This window comes from Adiantum capillus-veneris, chromosome 23 (genome assembly GCF_014529385.1).
Source record: "Adiantum capillus-veneris isolate H3 chromosome 23, ASM1452938v2, whole genome shotgun sequence".
Lineage (NCBI taxonomy): Eukaryota > Viridiplantae > Streptophyta > Polypodiopsida > Polypodiales > Pteridaceae > Adiantum > Adiantum capillus-veneris.
The window spans coordinates 136,441,323-136,461,037 of NC_140953.1; the positions used below are offsets into that span (position 1 = coordinate 136,441,323).

The following is a 19,715-nucleotide window of genomic DNA, read 5'->3' on the forward strand; positions in this document are numbered from 1 at the left end:
ATGATACTGACATTTGGGAGTTGAAGCGGCAAACTCAACTATATGATCACTAACTTATAAAACCCAAGCCATTTCTCTCTGCCATTGTGCCATTTCTCTTTGCCATCGTTCTTTGTGTTCTTGAGCTAAGGATCCAACCCAAAGAGGACATGGATTTGGTCCAAATGGATGTTAAGACAACGTTCTTACATGGTGATCTTCATGAGGAAATTTACATGCAACAACCATAGGATTTTGTTGAGAATGAAAACGAGAAGAAATTGTGTAACAAGAGAAGCCAGTATGGCTTGAAGCATGCATCACATTAATGCTATCATAATTTGATGCTTTTATGAAGTGTCAAGGGTATAGACGGAGCATTGCCTCTTCTTGACATGTGCATTATGTGAAACAGATCAAAGAGTATTCTTTACTTGTCACAGAAAGAGTATATTTGCTTGCTACATACTGAAGGCTTTCAATAGGAAGGACGGGGAAGACGTTATGTGAAATGAAGCCAATTGGATTGTCCAAAACTTGAAGGAAAAGTTTGAGATGGTCAAGACTCTTTATATATCTACATTGGTTCTTTTGATGCTTGTCATGATTGGAACTCATCCAAACATTGCATTTGCAGTGAAAGTCGTGAGCATATTTATGAAAATCATTGGCAAATTATGCAAAGAATGTCGACAATAGAGGATTTACGCCACATTATGTCTTTACATTCATTGGTGGTGTAGTTTCATGGCAATCTTATCTACAACTTTGTATGTTTCAATCTACCAGCTTCATATGCCAACACGCGCGAGAGAGAGAAAGTGCAAGGACACTTTAAAGAGAAAAAAACCACTAAAAAGAAAATAAAGGAGAAAAAAAACACAAATATACAATGTGAAGTCAACCACCTCTTCATATGGACACAAAAGATTATTTGACTTTCCACTTTCATATGTCTTTTGACTCTCCACCTTCATACATCTTTTGACTTTCCTAAACTCACCCTTCACTTACGTACTTAATATGTTTTGAAAGACTTTTTATTAATTTGAGATTGGGGGGGACATAATGGCTTACTCATCTAGTGAAAAAGGTTCAGTGTTGCATTGTGATAATTTGAGTGCTATCCAACTAGCATGAAATCCATTGGTTGATTTCATGTTAAGACAAATCACATTGATGTGAGACATCACTTCACTAATGAAGTGCTTGAAGACAGGGATATAAAGATGGTCAAGATTCACACAAATGGAAGTTCATCTAATAACCAAAGATCTATCCCCTAAGAAGTTTGCACATTGTTGAATACTAATGAGCATTGGATAGAGATCCGAACTCTGCATACGTTGTAAAAATGTCCAGAGCTAGCTTAAAGACACATGGCCTTTTGAGTGAGAGATTGTTAGGGTTAAAAGGCTATTGTGCCCAATCATGGGCATTGAGTAGAGATCCAGACTCTACACACCTCATACATGTCTACAAATCACTAACCTCGAAGTCAAAGATTGTTAGGATTGAAGCGTTATCGTGTCAGATTTATGGTGTCCAATCATACGCTAACCCTTTACTAGCTCACTTGTTCTTATGGGATAATAGATAACAACAAGACGTGTTGTTGCAATGAAGCTCCGCCCACAACCTATGTCCTGGTTCTCCATGCATGCTCTATGTTCACTTTCAATATTTTGCAAAATTTGCAAGTTGTGAAGGGTAATTTAGGAGTTTTTGAGGGATATTTCGAGAATTTTCACAAATTTCAAGGGTATTTTACACACGTGCACACGTCTCAACCATGCCTTCACAACAACATTCGTCACCCTTGAAATGTGTTGCACACAATCTTGCCTCAGCTTACAAGAAATAGTGAAACTGAAATTGGTTTTTCGACCTAGAGGACAAGCACATAACAGGTAGATCCTTTTTACTGAGGACTGAACTTCTGAGCAAATGATTTAGGACTCGAACCCACCAAATGCTACATGACAGCGTCCAGCAGCAATACTAATTTCAACAAGGAAAGTACTATCTCAATCTTTGCAAGACAATGTAATGCACATCAAAACTTTATCACTGAAGTTAGACTCTCTCTGACACTTTACTCAACCATGGTGCTGCTATAGTGCAAGGGGTTATCAAACTTTCCAAATTGTACAAGTATGGGGTCACCTCAATGACCCTGCTCAGCAGGTTTTGTGTTAGTCTTGTGCACTTCTCTTTCATTATTAGCGAGTGCTACCTAAAGGTTAAGGTTACAAAGACTGCTGAAGATGCAATCCACCACTGCCTAGCATGCCTGTGTAATTAGTAGCTGAGAACAACTCCCTCCAATTAGTTGATTCTGTCGAAGAGGTCGTTCAGCATCCAAGAGTTTGTCAAACTGTACAATTTCAATTGAATAGCCAATGCTCTCTAATCCCTGCTTGGAGGGCTTCTCATCCCATTAATGGCACCCGAAAACGACCAATTTTTCATTGGCCCCCTACGCAGAGGAAGGTCGGTGTAATGCTCGAACTCTGCCTTCATTTCTGGTGTAGCTGCCCCTGGGCTCCAATTTTTCTGCTCTAAAAGCTTCTTACTATGTAAAGATCTCAAAGAAGGAGGAGATGCTGTATAATGGTCCAACCTTGGCTTTCCATCTTCTGCACTCCAGCCAATGTGGTCTGAGAGTTTCTTGCTGTGAAGGGTCCTAAGAGACACGACAGCTCCTGGACCACTGATGCTAGCAGATTTTGCCAAGTTTATTCGACCACGAAAATCCTGCAGACTACCCAAACCATTTTGATTTGTGGGCACGTTCGTCGTTAGAAGTGGTTGCATCTTGGCAAGATCATCAGCATGTAGGACATCATCTATCCTTGACAGAATGTTAAAAGCCAAGCTTTCGAGCACCCTCGAATAGCTCTCCAAGATTGATTGACCCACATCCTGAAGCACCCAAAATGAAGAATTCAGACTTCGCTATGGTTAACAAAATCTAGAAATAGGAGCACTCAAGAACCTTGTTATACTGAATTTTGTTCATGTCCAGGATTGTTTGTGGCAAGCCTGGGAATTTTTGCTTCAGTAAGAGCAACAGGGTCTCGGCCTTATCAACCAACCCTTCTCGTTTCTCCAAGTCTGCAGCACCATCCTTTGGGATTCCCCATGATGATTTGGAACTACTCCTTCCATCCTTTGCATTCACTTGAGATTGTCTTGTTTGAAGCTTTCTACGCCAGGTCTGAGTTGCTGCTTCAACACGATTTACCATCTCCAGAACATTGCGTTCGTGGCTAGCATCAATGGATGAAATGAGGGCATCCGGAGAGAACCTTTCTGCAGTAATAGTACGATACAAGGCCTCACCCAGGCTTGACCTTCCATTCTAAAAACAAGTGTTGCAATGGATTTAGCACGTGAAGAGGTTGTAATAAGCCAAAACCATCAACATTCGAGTAAGCAAGCACCTTGGGAAGTGCATCCCAATACAGAGAAGGAACCTCCATTTCAGAGAGAACTTGTGCATTGATAGCCAAAGCAGCCTTCAAAACCTGGTTAATGTTCTCCCTCTGAAGCTGCAATTGCTTCCTTGCATCAGCAGAAAGGCCAGCAGCAGGCACTTTTGGAGTTGGAAGCCACCATTTCTCCCCCTGCTTTTGTTGGGGGTTATCTTCACTATCATGCACCGTGTTTGCGTGGTCAGCATACCAGAACTCTGTATCATTGAAGCTGTCCAGAGCTTCCTGTTATGAAGCAAAGTTGGCATATGAGGCTAAACATACAAGCAATTACATCACATATGCATTGGCAAAGAAGAGAACTTACAATCAACATGTTGTCCAGCTTGCGGAGTGCAGGTAAGTTGATATGAAGATCTGAACGTTGCTTCGTTACCATGACCTGCACACGCAAAGGGACCCCTCTTTAGATCCTGAGGAGATATGGTGCTCAGTAATGTGCCAATACTTGTGCATGCCCGCATACCTCTGTGATACTGCCATTTGGGAGTATTTGTGATGAAGGGACAAACTCAACTATATGATCACTAACTGATAAAAGCCAGGACATTTCTCTTTGCCATCGTGCTTTGCGTTCTTGAGCTAAGGGTCCAACTCGCCATAATTCTCCAAAGACAGAAGCTGAGAGAGGAGAGAATTACTACGTACCATTCGTAAATGAACAACAACATAGCACTCAAGCATTCTGCAAATTTTAAGAGAGCTACCTGAGAAATTTGTTACTGCATTGGAAATGGCAAGAGCACTACAGACCCCTTTTCCTCCTCCTGACAAGTCCTCTCCAAGTAGAAGCCTTGCGAACCGCTCTTTCATCATATCTACCTCTGTGAAGTATGAGACCAAGATTAATTGAAGTCATATAAGGAAAGCAAACCTCAACAATATCAACTTCTGTGTTTTTTTCTTTCTTTTGGTTTTGGGGGGGGGGGGGAGATGTGCTGCTAACCAGACATATCTTCTGCAAAATCCTCCATTGGGAGAGACTCGCGTTCCTCCCATCTGGATGTCTTGGTACTGTTGATCACTTTGGGGAGAGAATGAAGCTTCCCTAAGCGAGATTTGTCCCGTGGAGGCCGTGTCCATCCAACGGGTGAGGATTCTACTGATGTGCCAATAGACTCATCATCCCAGAAGGGATCACGAGGGCTTCCCATTGAGACACTGTCACCAAGAATATCTGCACAAAAGCGATCAAAACTTCCAGAAGAGCTTGTCCCATCTGCACTGTGGCGTTCACCAAGCTCATCTGATCCACTATCAAATACGGATTTCTCGAATCTTGACATTGACCGAGCTCTAAACCTTCGCATCATGATTTCAAACCTGCAAGAAGCAAAACCCCATAATGTACCATTCTGATTGGTATATGAACTTCAGAACTTTAAGTGTCAATCAAAGGAATTAATGTTTTGAATGTAAAGAACAAAGACACTTCTTCCTGCTGGTTACTGTGCTTGGGATGCCGGCTGGTATTAAAAAAGAGGTGACCTTCAAAAGTGCAACCATGTTTGTCATGCACATTCTGCTTACCAACATTGTTTACAGCTCCATGGACATTTCAAGCTTCCAAGCAACCCTCTTATGGTGCAATCTAAGATCTCCCTTATATAGATGCTTGCCAAGATGACAAGTCTCGGACACTAAATTCGACGTGGTGCATCATCGCAAACACCTTGATTACAATGCCTCAAACAAATATGCCTTTGCATGGAAATCGGCATGAAAGATTATGAGCACATTACGGCCGTCTCATGAAATCTGAATGTCCAATGAAACAGCTAGCATGAATCCTTTCAAAATATTGATTCGTGAGAAATGCAGCGTCCTCTCTCTCTCTCTCTCTCTCTCTCTCTCTCTCTCTCTCTCTCTCTCTCTCTCTCGCGCGCGCGCGCAAGCATACCTTTAGCTGATTTGATATGATGGATCAGATTTGATTGAAAACCCATGAACGGCCGAGGACGTCGCCATCGCCATTGACAGCATTTTGGAGAGCTCCAAGATATATTCCAAAGAACAGACGCTCTTTCTCCTTATCTTTACATATTCTGAAGACGGCTAGTCAGCCCTTTCTTACATTCTGGCATCTGCCCGCTAGAGAAAGGCGAGTCCCTGCTGCTCCAGTAGTACTCTTCAACGATATCGATCAAGGGACAGCAGACGTGGTGGCGTCGCTGCGTGCGTGCGTGCGAGAGAGAGAGAGAGAGAGAGAGAGAGAGAGGAAACTGCAGATAAGACGTACGAAGCCAGAGAGAGAGAGAGAGACAGAGAGACAGAGAGACTGTAGAGGGACGACTACTTGGAGAATCAGGTCGACATGCGATGCGTGCGTGTAGGTATGTATCCGCGTGTCACAGCGAGAGAAAGAGAGAGCGCAGCGGCGCAGTGCGAAACTGAGTGCGCGCCTTGAACAGAGAGAGAGAGAGAGATTCAAAGGTGGTGCGCGCTCCTTCCGTGTCACGTGTACGAGGAGAGTGTGTTTGTGTGTGGGCACTTGGTAGACGAAAGACCTAGTCCCGACAAGAGAATGGAAGTCGGAACTCGGAAGAGAGACGGGCTCGGTGTACGACTGATGAGTCAGTGTGTGGTAGTTTAGCTGTGAAGGCGCAGAAGTTTGTGTGAGTAGGAATGTTGTGTAGGTGGGGCACGCGTGCGTGCGTGCGTGTGCGTGTGTGTGTGTGTGTGTGTGTGAGAGAGAGAGAGAGAGAGAGAGGAGGAGGAGGATGGCGGGAGCTCAATCAGCGGGGGAAGCAAAATGAGCAGAGGGCCCTGAGGCTGAGAACGTGTCACAAACATGCCCATCATGGCTCTTTCCGACCTCCCATTTTGCGCGCTCTCTCTTTAGGGTTTGCTCACACGAAAGGGGCAAATGTGCACATTTGGGGCCTCTAGTGGCCACACTTAAGAGTTCATTTCTGCCACTCATGACCACCAATGGACGAGCAAGGAGGGAAAAGCCATCGGTGAAATTTTGAAGTTGAGCATGAAGATTTTTGCATGTGGCCTGAAGTCCATGTAGAGCGTTGGACATAGAAAAATGTCGATGTTCTTTAATGGCCCATTTCTCTGAGTCATTTTTTATGTGGAAATAGGCCCTCAAGCCCCTCCTCATTGTGAAGACACTCAAGTCCTCTCTACACAACAAGCTTGAGAGTCGTCGAGTTGGCATGATGGCATTTCTCACACATGGTGAGAAGTTGTGCAAAATTGTTCTCGTCTTCTCAAGCAACCCATCTCATAGTCAATAGAAATGTCGGTGCTAGCTTCGGGTGGCTCATCTAATTAAACAATTGCTATTAGATCCTCACATTACGATCATACCACTACCCTATACGGTTGTAAACAAGAGGGACATGGAATAACATGTATGTGTGCAATTTCAATGCTACAAACAAACTTCAACCACCTTCCCATTGAATGTTTCAGTAAGACCTCAGACACCTCTCTCTCTCTCTCTCTCTCTCTCTCTCTCTCTCTCTCTCTCTCTCGTGCGCGCTCGTGTTCGTGTGTGTGTGTGTGTGTGTGTGTGTGTGTGTGTGTGTGTGTGTGTGTGTGTGTGTGTGTGTGTGTGAGTGAGAGAGAATAAGAAGATGAAACTAGAATAACCTTTCTATCCCTCAAGTGTGGTAGTTGGATTATCCTAGTTCCTCCTTGAGTAACATGTCTTGAGTTTAAGATTCCTAGGGTAGATCTTTGAGGTCTCTTGGTCTTTTTCCTACGGAATTAAAACATCTCTTCTCATGCATGTATGTGTGTGTGCACGCACGCACCCCAGCCTTACCCAAGCACATACCTAATGAGGCAGTAGGCCCATTAGGTATGGGCTTACTACCTCAAGATATTACAAAGTAAATTTGAGTTAATCTTGGTGCTTGGCGAGTCATTTATGCGAATAGATTTTATAGTACACGAGATAAGCTCCTGTCTGTGAAATCCATTATTATAGAATTTGCCTATTAATTTGTTAATCTCCTTAAAAGTTGAAAAGCTATCGGATGACGGATATATAATGAGAGCTCGAGATAGAATTCCTAAGCATGTATTAAGAGCATTTTTGACAGGTCTGTTACTTTTCCTCATAGCGAACTCGGTTGGATTAAGCATCATATTGTCGCACTTCTAGAAGAAGCGTGTAGAGTAATATCCAATGAAGGGTGAGAGAAGTAGAATTTCCATGTTTAGAAAGTAGGCTCTTTTGAAAAGTGTCTTTTCGTCCAACATAAATTCCTATACTGACGTTGGTTCTATCTTGAGGCACGTTGGGTAGATTTTCGCTAGGTAGTTACCAAAGGATGGATTGTTAACGCTGAGTAAATCATCCATGAATCTAAAGGTGTAATTGAAAATCGAAAGTTTTTTGGCTTCCTCATAATGAGCCATTTTTTAACACAACCATTTGTATTTTTAAAAAAAAGTATAGATTACACATTACTGGGTGAGCACGAGAATCCCATAGGTATGCCAAGCTTTTGTCTATAACAAGCATGTCCCAATTGCACAAAGCAATTATGCAAAATCCATTTAATATACTCAAATAAATTCAACTTGTCAAAGCATTGTGGTGGTTTCTTTTAGGATGCTTTAACCCAACGAGGCGTTCTAACCAACGAGACCTTTTCAAACTCTTGTATCCTTTTATTTGAGAAGGTAAGATTGATGATGTAACATTTAATGGCCTAGAAACTTGTGTGTAGCGGAAAATAGCATGAACATAGTGAGCATTTCATTAGAATAGATTCCTAATGATAATAACAAGAGTGCTTGGGTGGAGAAAGCAACAAAAAGCATAACACCTAGTTAGATAGCATGAATAATACTTCAAAAGAGAGAGAAATTAAGCAATTATTGACAACAGTTGAGGACCGGATTTGCATGGAGCCGGTCCCCCCTCTAAAAGGCTTTGTATTATGGTTTCTCCCATCAAGAGAGACATTTTACAATACAATTTCTTGTGTTCCTTCAATACTAGCTAGTGCAATGAAGATGGAAACTTCATGCACTACGCAAAACACTTATCAAACGCAACATCAATTCCCTCACGGTCTCAGACCCAAGACCTAACACACCTTCGAAGATGGTGAGAGCTAGCGGGGTATGAGAGTAGATTGAGAGGAAGAAGGACTATTCTTACGAGAAAGATGTACATCTCCTCACATAATCACTCATATTAGCATAGCTTAGCTTAGTAATTAGCATGGTAGAGGAGATGAGCATGCATTGAAGCTTGGCTCTTGGTTGGATTTGCATCACAAAGCCAAGAGTTGTTGGTGTAGGCCTTCCTTCTCACAAGTTTGGAGTAGGTGATAAGCTTTCCATTAAAGCTTGAGAAGGAGAGAGAGTCTTCTTTACTTCACACATGAGATAGTGTGAGTGTGTGTGTCAATAATGCCTTGCAAAAATCAGCCCCCTCTCTCTCTTGGTCGACCCCCCTTGCTAATTACTCATGCTAGCATCCTATCCTCCCCAGGCTTAGCCAATGACATTTAAGCAGCATAAGTGATAGCCTTCTGACATGTGTCTCCCTTTCCCCTTTTGTCAGAGCTTTAGGTAATTTAATAATTCAACTAAACTCTCATTGGACCCCTTTGCCTCCTAGCCAATAGGAATCAGGCAAGCCATTGGGCTGCTGAATGCTCATTGGTCCCCTTGGGAGACTGTCCAATAGTCTTCTAGAGAGCTTAATTCTTATTGGTTCTTTTATTAAGTGTTTTTAAATTAATTAAACTAGATTTAGTCTAGCCTAATTCTCATTGGTCCACCTCCAAGGCCATCCAATAGGATTTGAGTACACCTTGTGGGCATCTGGGCTAGGGAGCTGACATGTGTCCCTCTTTCCCCTTGTGTACAAAGGGAGCTTGTGTGTGTGTGTGTGTGTGTGTGTGTGTGTATGAGTTTCTCTCTCATCCCCTACTTCTTGGGCTCGCCCCCTCCTATGTAGGGCTTGACAAAGACTTTTGGGACACACACAAAGCATCCAATTTTCCCTAAAGTTGACCTTTGGACACAACCTTTGAATTTTGGAACCTTAGCATTTTGGAAGTCTTAATGGACTGAACCTTAAGGTCTTTTAAGCCCATTGTTGCACATAGCTCTTTTGCAGATGGCCCCCCCTTTGGATCCCTACTGTGGCCGGTCTGCTAACTTAACCAATATTCTAGCTTTTTCTCCCCTGGCACTTCCCCATATTAAATGATCAATTTAACATGAGAAAATCATTTAGGAGAATTAGATATTGATTATTATGACATTACCTCTCTCTTGAAATCATAGTCGTCCTCGACTATGGGGTAGAGAAGATAAAGCATATTCATTAGTCCTTTTCTTAGCGGGTAGAGGATCCCTATGTTACCCTATGACATCATTCCACAATGGATGACTAGTCCATTTGGTGCTTGAGAGCCTGAGGTTGGCGCAAGCATGTCTGCACATTAGTCCTATCAATCTTCCATAGTAGAGTGACAAGCTCTACTTGGTGTTTGGGAGACGTCGTCTCCGCAAACTTGATCTAAGCATGCATACTACTTCCTTTTTGTGCACAATAAAGAAAAAGAGAGTCTTATAAGACAAAAGCTTTGTTCATTTTTAACATTTGTACATTTGCTTACTTTTGGGAAGCATTGTAAGCATTGACAAGGTTTAGGTTATCCTTTAATTGTATGCCGTGCATCCATCTAGCATCTTCAAAAGGATAATTCTTAAACTTAATAAGATATCGTCGGATAGTCTTACCGCCTCTTAGTACCTTGTCTTCATGTCGGAGAATGGACACGAGATGCAACACCTCTTCTTGGTCCTCGATCTCCAGTGGGTCTTCAATAGTTGGTTCTTGAGGTGGCTCTCTTTTGTAAGGCTTTAGTAGGCTCACATGGAAAGCATTGTGTATGAGCCAATGGTTGGGCAACTTGAGTTGATTGGCCTAAGAATCTGGAAGGGATCATAGTACCTTTTTGCTAGCTTAGCATAGTACTTTTCGTGTCCCGTAGGATTCTTGCCCGTCGTGTGCCTTAATCGAGCTTTGGGAAATTTGAGTAAGACCCAATCATTGTCTTTAAAGGCTTGGGCTCTTCTGTGCTTGTCAGCAACAGCCTTTTGCCTTTGCTGTGAGATAGAGATAGCATCCTTAATCTTTTGGAAATATTCTTATAGGTCTCGGCTATACTCATTTGCAGCGAAGATCTTCCCGTGTACCTTAAGTAGCAAGGGACTTTATGATCTTCCCTCAATTACCTCAAAAGGTGCTTTTCCCGTGGAAGTATGTACAGTGTTATTGTAGGCATACTCTACTAAGGGTAAGTACTTCCCCCATTGGAATCTTTGATCTACTTCCGTTACATAGGCTTTTAGTAGATCGAGAATTGTTAGATTAGCTATTTCACTTTGGCCATCCGTTTGCGGGTGATAAGCCAAAGATAAGTTTAGCTTTGTTCCTAAATTCTCAAAGAGACCCTTCCAAAAATTATTGGTCATTCTAGAATCTCTATCCGACACTATGGACATTGACAAGCCATGGTACTTGAAAATTTGTGAAATGAAGAGGTTTGCCATTTGATGGGCTTTGATAGTCTTTTTGACACGTATAAAATGAGCTTGTTTACTGAACATGTCCATTATCGTCCATATTCCCGTATTCCCATGGATAGACTTAGGCAATCCAAAGATAAAATCCATGGATATGCTCTCCCATGGTGAATTAGGGATTGGCAAGGGTTGAAGCAATCTAGGTTGCTTCCCTCTATCAAATTTTGTCTTTTGGCATACCACACATTTAGAAACATACTCTTGTATGTTCGCTTTCATGGTAGGCCAATAGAAATATGTTTCAATTCCCTTTAGGGTAGACTGAATCCCTCTATGCCGCGCATAAGGAGGAGCATGAGATTCATACATTACTTTCTCACATAGTGAGCTAGACGTAACGTATAGTCTATTGCCGTAGAGAAGATAACCATCTTGTAAAGTAAATGATTCCTCTTTCTTCCCTAGTGCAAGGGCTGAAATCACATCTCTAAAATGGGGATCAATAGCATACTCATCTATCATACAAGATAGATCATTGTGAGTTGCTATGGAAATCGCATTCACTCTCGGCCGTCTTGAGAGTGCGTCGACTACTTGATTATGCTTGCCAGTAATGTGAGCAATATGAAAATGAAATTGTGAAAGGAAATTTTCCCCCCTCATATGTTTGTCAGAGAGCTTGGTCTGCATCATGAAGTACTTAAGACTTTGGTGATCCGTTTGCAGAATGAAAGGAGTCCTCAGTAAATAGTGCTTCCATGAGTCTAAGGCATGTAGAACTGCAAGGAGTTCCTTTTCATATATGCCTAGAGCTTTCTCAACAAGCCTATGGCGTGCCCTTCTTGAAGCAAAACAGCTCCAAGGCAATCACCACAAGCATCACATTGGACCTCAAATGGCTTTGAGAGATCCGGTAGTGTAAGCACATGTTGAGAGATAAGCTTTTCTTTAAGCTTTTCGAAAGCATTGTTCTCCTTGGCAAACCATGTGTACCTAACGTTTTCCTTTGTTTGGTCATGTAATGGTCCTGCTATTAGTGAGAACTTTTCTATGAAGCGTCTATAGTATGTGCACATACCTATAAAGCTTCTTAACTCATGAAGATTCCTTGGTTTAGGCCATCCTTTTATTACCTCTAACTTTGATGGATCCATTCGGATGCCATCTTGAGAGATAATGTGACCTAAATACTGAATCTCTTGTAAGAAAAATTCACTTTTCTTTCGATTGACATAAAGTTATTCTCTCTTAGAACTTGAAATATTACATGGAGGTATCGCTTGTGTTCATCTAATGAATTAGAGTAGATGATGATATCATCAAAGAACACTCCAGTAAAAGTTCAGTGAGGTCTGAATAGCTTCTCCATCAAGCGGTTGAATGTGGTTGGTGCATTGGTCAAGCCAAAAGGCATGACAATGTATTCATGAAGACCAAACGTAGTGCAAAATGCGACAAGTGAGGACTTAATAAATTTGCCTCCTCAATAAAGGCCACGCTACCTAAAAAGAAGGAAAAAAACAACCAAACTACAAAGGCAAGAGTGCGGTCTTCACAATGTCTTGATCAACTATCCTTATTTGATGATAGCCACTCTTTAGGTCAATCCTACTGAAGTAGGTGGACCCTTGTAGCTTATCAAATAGGTCTTCTACCCATGGAACGGAAAACCTATTTTTGATAGTGATCCTATTTAATGCTCTATAGTCAACACACATACAATATGTGCCGTCTTTCTTTTGCACTAGTAGCACAGGAGAACAAAATGGAGATGAGCTAGGCCTAACCATGCCCTTCTCAACTAACTCATGCACTTGCCGCATAATCTCCTCTTGTTGAGCTTGAGAAACTCTATAAGGAGGTTTGTTAGGCGGTGAACTTCCTGGAAGAAGTTCAATTGCATGGTCATCATAGCCTCATTTAGGAGGTAGCTCACAAGGGATGTCGTCAATAAAGACATCTTGAAACCCCTTGAGAAAATTGGATAACTCTTATTCCTTTTGATTGTGTATATTTTCTTTTGTTAAAACATTAGGTTCATTTTGAGAATCTTTAACAAAAATCATGTACACGGAAATAGAGCTCTTTATTGACTTGTTGAAAGCTTGTGTATGTACAATGGGTATAGTGTTACCCATTTCCTTAGCATCTATATACATATCTTTTTCCCTGAACTTAAAGGAGATTCTCCTTTCAGGGAATTTAACATTGGCAGCCATGCGATCAAACCATGGTGCCCCAAGGATTACATCCTCATGTTTGAGAGGAGAGATAAAGAAGTCCTCTTTGTCCACATAGCTTTGGACATGGAGCCTCAATTTACCAATTAAGGGAGTGACTGAAGCTTCTTTCCCCTTGAAAGCACCGTCTGCGGGTAGGACATCTCCCATCTCGTAGGCTTGTATGCCTAGCTTGGTGGCCAACTCTATAGATAAAATTGTGAGTAGAACCGGGGTCAAAGAGAATAAAAGCATCATGTTCTCTTACCTTTCCCCAAGCATGGCATAGAGGAGATCCTTTGTGGTGAGTTTCCTCCTCTTGGATTTCGACCAAGGTAGCTCTAAGAGGATCATGGCAGTTGTTCTTTTGGGGACAAGCGCGGTATGCATGCCCTTGTTCGCCGCACTTGAAACACCAGTTATCCTTGTGATAACGCTCAAGCTCTTCAGGAGAGAGTTTATTTTTGCCTTTATAAACTCCCTTCTCTTTAGCTTTGTTGGAGTTTCCCTTAGGAGACTTTTGAACATTGTCCTTCCCCTTAGGCTCATTGGAACCCTTGTTTTCAGGGGGTTTAGAATTCCTCTTAGCCCCTGTTTGGAAATTGATTCGAGAGGCCACCATAGTATGATGTATTACCGCCGATATGGTTCGTGGCCTTTGGGAGTTGACATACTCCGCCATTTCTTTGATTAAGCCCACACAAAATTGCTGCTTTTGCTCTCCAAAATCCAACTTTTTGAAGACAGTGGCTTTGAGTTGTAGGTCCCAAAACTTGTCTACATATTTGTGGATCGATTCATAGGGAGAGAGCTTCAAGCTTCTCCATTTGGTGAGTACTTTGTCTTTGGCATCGGTGGCCAACAACTGCCTCATAATGGAAGCTCTTAAAGCTTTCCATGTTCGTGGAGATTCACCGTTGGCCCGTAGACTAGACCACCATTGTCTGGCGGACTTTTGAAAGTGCATAGCTGCATGGCGTAGCTTAGAGGACTCCATGAAGTCCTCATCTCCGAACGCCGCATCAAATTGTTGGATAAAGGCCAAAACTTTGTCCGTAGCACCAAAAGTGCCATCATAGGTAAGGAAAGAGATGCTCTTCCCTCCCTCTTTGAGTTTCTTGAGCTTGGATGACCTCTTCCACGCGGCATAGGATTTCCTATGGCCTCTTCTTTTTGACGGTTCAAAGGTTTGCACCATCAATTTCTTTAGATTTACTCTAGCCTAATTCTCATTGGTCCACCTCCAAGGCCATCCAATAGGATTTGAGTACACCTTGTGGGCATCTGGGCTAGGGAGCTCACATGTGTCCCTCTTTCCCCTTGTGTACAAAGGGAGTTTGTGTGTGTGTGTGTGTGTGTGTGTGTGTGTGTGTGTGTGTGTGTATGAGTTTCTCTCTCATCCCCTATTTCTTGGGCTCGCCCCCCTCCTATGTAGGGCTTGACAAAGACTTTTGGGACACACACAAAGCATCCAATTTTCCCTAAAGTTGACCTTTGGACACAACCTTTGAATTTTGGAACCTTAGCATTTTGGAAGTCTTAATGGGCTGAACCTTAAGGTCTTTTAAGCCCATTGTTGCACATAGCTCTTTTGCAGATGGCCCCCCCTTTGGATCCCTATTTTCCCTCCTTTGGATCCCTACTGTGGTCGGTCTACTAACTTAACCAATATTCTAGCTTTTTCTCCCCTGGCACTTCCCCATATTAAATGATCAGTTTAACATGAGAAAATCATCTAGGAGAATTAGATATTGATTATTATGACAGATGAGCTCTTGGAGCGTCAAAGGAATATATTCATAACATTGTGCTATATCTGCAATGAAGATGCAGTAAATTTTTGTAAGTAGGTTAATGAAAACCTCTGCTAAGTTCTTAGCAAGCCTAAACATAGAACATTCAATGCCACTAAATTGCCTAAGGTCAACTCTTCGTGTTGCACAACTACTACAAACTTTTTCTAGGACTAGATTAAGGCAGGTTGTGACATCCTTTGTAACAAAGGTAAATAATATGTTCTGAAAAGTTAGAAACTCATCAAAATTTGTGTTTTTGATTTTTATATGTTGGGAACAAAATAGGTAGTTTAATCATTATTTCATCGTATCCCATATTTTTAAGATCCTTTAGTAGTACCAAAGCAAAGTTAACTAGTAAATGAATAGCTTTTTCAAACTCATTACCATTCAGTTTTAATTCGATTGCTTCATATGCAAGATTCTTACAAATAACAAAGACAATGTTGGCAACCTTATCGAGGCTGATTATGAACCAATCTCGAGTCAGTTCTTGGCATTCGTGCATAATTTTAGGAGTGGCCCATGTCGTCTCCATACCAAGCCATTTAGTAGGCAAAAGACTAACCTTTTGAAAGAAAAATAGTCTTAATACTTTCAATAAGGTCCAATTGGACCTGTTGCTCCAGTTGGAGCTTTAAGACCACGTTGGCTAGACACTCTAGTAAGGCAAATATGGCCAACCGTGGACTTAGGGGTTCCACATGTATATGATTTATACCTTTCCCGAGTAAGCTTCGTAGAGAAGAATTATATACAATAGTTAGGTTTGTTGTACAAACATGTGATCCCAGACTTCCAAATAGATCTAAGTGAAAAAAAAATCAATGAATGAAAACACTAGTACAATCCCGTGGACTCTACTTGGTAAAATTTGCCTTCCGATCTCATTAACTGCAACCTATAAAGTCACATTTTTTATAGATGTTTAATAGGTAGCTCACAACCTCTTGCTCTAGTAAAGCTTTTAGATTTGTCTCTTCCAATATTGGAGTTAGCTGGAGAAGGAGGAGTAAGAAAGGAAGTAAAAGAGGAGTTGGGAGAAATAAGAGTGTTACGTCTTTTTAGAGATGAGGACTCAACATCATCAAAGTTAGGCTTAAGGAGACCCATAATTGTTTTAATCCCTTTGTAGGTACCACATGTAGTAAGGAGCATCCTAGGTTCCTTTGCCCCAAGCTCTTTGAGCATCTCCACCATGAGGGTACAAAATTGTACCCCCTAACCAAGAACATATAAGAGTAAGGTGAAAGGAGGTAGGCTGTTTTAGGAATATTAATACCAAGTTTGAGAGTGAACCAAATAACATGGTCGATCCATATAATGCTTGATTTGCATGAGGCCTTTGGTTTGAGAAATCTACAAGCACACTTGAGGTATGGTTTGTAAATGTTCCAGACCGATTCAACATAGTATTCAACAATTCTTTTGTCGATTTCCTTGAGATCTTTTGTTCTCACATAGAGACCTACATTAGAGCCACATATCTTAGAATCCAAAAAGCTCATATTTAAAAAGGCTTTAATCAGCTCACCCTTGTCCAAACATTGAGAATTTTTAGTCAAGAGTCCTCCATCGTCGCAGCAGGTAGATTTTCCATAAGAACCCATGTCTCGATTGAGATGGATACAAGGAACTCTTTATTCGGGAGAAACCAGAGCTTATATGCTCTACACCCAATGATTTAACCTGCACATGTTGCATAGGCAAAAAGGGAAAATTTCTAGACACTTTAGGTACCACCAATTCCAAGAGTGATGTCTCACTAAGAGAACATAACACTACAAGAGGCTATTCATATTAGCGACGCTCACACAGCGACGCTCAAAAAAAAAAATCCCAGCGTCGCTATGAGCGTCTCAAATTTCTTTGTAAATTTGCGACGCTCATAGCGACGCCGGCTGGGCTAAAAAAATAACCGAGCGCGCCCAAAAACTCAGATCTGAGATTTGAGTTTTTCGGCGCCCTCAAGCAAGGAGCAGGTAACGCTCTCTCTCTCTCTCTCTCTCTCTCTCTCTCTCTCTCTTTTTCTTCTCCACACACACACACACACACACACACACGAGGAGAGGAAGGAGAGCCATGTATGCTCCTTCCCTCTCCTCCTTCTCATGTTCCCTTCCCCTCTTTCTCTCTCCCTCTCTCTCTCTCTCACACACACACATACACACACACACAGTGTTTTTGAGAGAGAGAGAGAGAGAGAGTACAAACAAAAACAAAAACGCACACACACATACATAAACAAAGAATGCACACACACATTGAGAGAGGAAAAGAGAGAGAGAGCATGCATAAACAAAAAACGCACGCATTGAGAGAGGAAAAGAGAGAGAGAACATGCATAAACAAAAAACGCACACATTGAGAGAGGAAAAGAGAGAGAAAACATGCATACGATCCAAAAAAACGCACACACATTGAGAGAGAAAGAGAGAGAAACTAATTTAACGTCGTAGGAAACTAATTAAAATTAAAAGACCTAAAGATCTAGCCGACGAGGAGTTGAACTCAAGACCTATTATTCAAGAGGGAAATGGCATAATCAATCTATCATACTTGGCATGGGTGATAGAAAGGTTATACCATTTATCTCTTTTTATTGGCACACACATCCACACACGCGCACACACACAAGAAGAAGAGAGTTATAACGTCGTAGGAAACTATCTTAAAAGACGTTAAAGATTAGGTTATATGTAGACTTACATTAAATTAGATTTCGGTTTATGTTTAACTAGATTTACGTTTATTTACGCTAGATTTAGATTTACGTTATATTAGATTAGATTTAGGTCTCCATAGACTGCGATGCCTGCATGAAGCGGGTGAAGAAAGCCCTCAATGGAATATAGGGTATTGCTGCCTTCACTCATGGTGGGCTCCGTCGATCCAAAAGTACTGGTGAAATGTCTTCAGAAGATAGGGAAGAAGGTGGATCTTCAGGGCGGCAAGAGTCACTACATCCCCGACACAATGACCATCTAGACAACCTCTAGTCATTCAACAGCAACTTCAAAGTTAGTAACAAGAGCAAGAACGGTCTAAAGGGCCAATTGCTGTCATCAGATGTGGATAGAGATGAGGCAGCGTCACCGCCGGAAGTTAACTCTCACATCTTTAGTGATGAGAATGCCAACTCTTGCCGAGTTATGTGAAAATTTATGTGTTAAATCAGTTTTAAGGTTCTTATAATCCCTGTTAGTTTAGTTCTTTGTTTTTAATATAACATAATTTACGTTAGATTTAGATTTATGTTATATTAGATTAGACTTAGGTTTATTTAGGTTTACACACACACACACACACACAAGAAGAAGAGAGTTTTAACGTCGTAGGAAACTATCCCAAAAGACGTTAAAGATTAGGTTAGATGTAGACTTACGTTAAATTAGATTTAGGTTTATTTTTAGTTAGATTTACGTTTATTTAGATTTACACTTATTTACGTTAGATCGAGTCCACGCAAGAATTACTTACGTTTTAGGGTTTAGAGTTAGACGAACAGTGAAAAGATCTACTGTGAAAAGATGTTAAGATGCTGTGAAGTGCTACAGCTAGAGAAGAGGCAAAGGGGTTTTGTCCACTACATGCAGTATCATGTAGACGTGGGTGTGTAGATTTCTTGTACCCACAAATATAGGTATTGACCAATAAAGACGAGATCATAACCTGGTGGTTCTGATCTCCGTGCACCTCTAGACCGAGGTGTGCGGGGATTGGACATGACTAGAGAATGTGAGGTTAAGAGAGAGAGAGAGAGAGAGAGAGAGAGAGAGAGAGAGAGAGAAAGAGAGAGAGAGAGAGATAAGACGAAGAATGCCAATAGAATATTAAATTTGTTGTCCAGGTTATAAGTTTTTTATCCTCATTATGAGTAGTGACGAGGATGTGGGACCGTCCAACCGAAACACCTATCTCTCAACGAGGGTCTTATGTCCTTGTAATCAATGCAAGCATGATGTGCGACGGACATGACTAGAGAATGTGAGGTTAAGAGAGAGAGAGAGAGAGAGAGAGAGAGAGAGAGAGAGAGAGAGAGAGAGAGAAAGAGAGAGAGAGAGAGAGATAAGACGAAGAATGCCAATAGAATATTAAATTTGTTGTCCAGGTTATAAGTTTTTTATCCTCATTATGAGTAGTGACGAGGATGTGGGACCGTCCAACCGAAACACCTATCTCTCAACGAGGGTCTTATGTCCTTGTAATCAATGCAAGAATGCTGTGCGACGGACAAGACGTGTTTCTTTGCAGCACGTTCGTGAATTTGGCGAGTTCGATCCATCTATTATAGATCGAGTTGTTGCCAATTATAACTCGTCGAACTCTGACGCTGGCCAACAAGCAGCAATCTTGCAACCCAATAGACGTGTTCGCAGGCGCTTTGGTCAAGCAGCATATGTGAGGCCACAAGATGTAGCCTCTGATAGCTCGGGGGATGATCATGCAGAGCACATTCCCAACGAGGCAATGTTTGAGCCCGAGATTGATGAAATGATCGAGACGATCATGGATTCAGAAAGGCTTATCTATGATGATATGAAAAGTGAAGCCGATACGCCATTGTATAATGGAGCACGTATGTCTAGATTGAAAGCACTCCTGGTTCTTCTCAACATGCAGGCAAAGTTTGGATGGAGTGACACTAGCGTCACAGCGCTTTTCAGGTGATCTATTACAATTAGTTTACTTTAATAAAACTCTAAATG

The 19,715-nt window shown here is 41.6% G+C and overlaps 1 protein-coding gene across 1 annotated transcript; it reads right to left on the reverse strand.

Moving 5' to 3' along the window:
* Positions 1-1,832: 1,832 nt before the first annotated feature.
* LOC147428659 (rho guanine nucleotide exchange factor 8-like) lies at positions 1,833-6,041 on the reverse strand. The gene is made up of 8 exons (XM_086496723.1): positions 5,377-6,041; positions 4,423-4,799; positions 4,184-4,300; positions 3,943-4,097; positions 3,784-3,858; positions 3,426-3,701; positions 2,978-3,343; positions 1,833-2,904 (listed from the first exon to the last, which is right to left on the reverse strand). The coding sequence occupies exons 2-8, from the start codon at positions 4,787-4,789 to the stop codon at positions 2,389-2,391; spliced, it is 1,872 nt and encodes a 623-aa protein (XP_086352849.1). The 5' UTR covers positions 4,790-4,799; positions 5,377-6,041; the 3' UTR covers positions 1,833-2,388.
* Between the last annotated feature and the right edge of the window lie 13,674 nt (positions 6,042-19,715).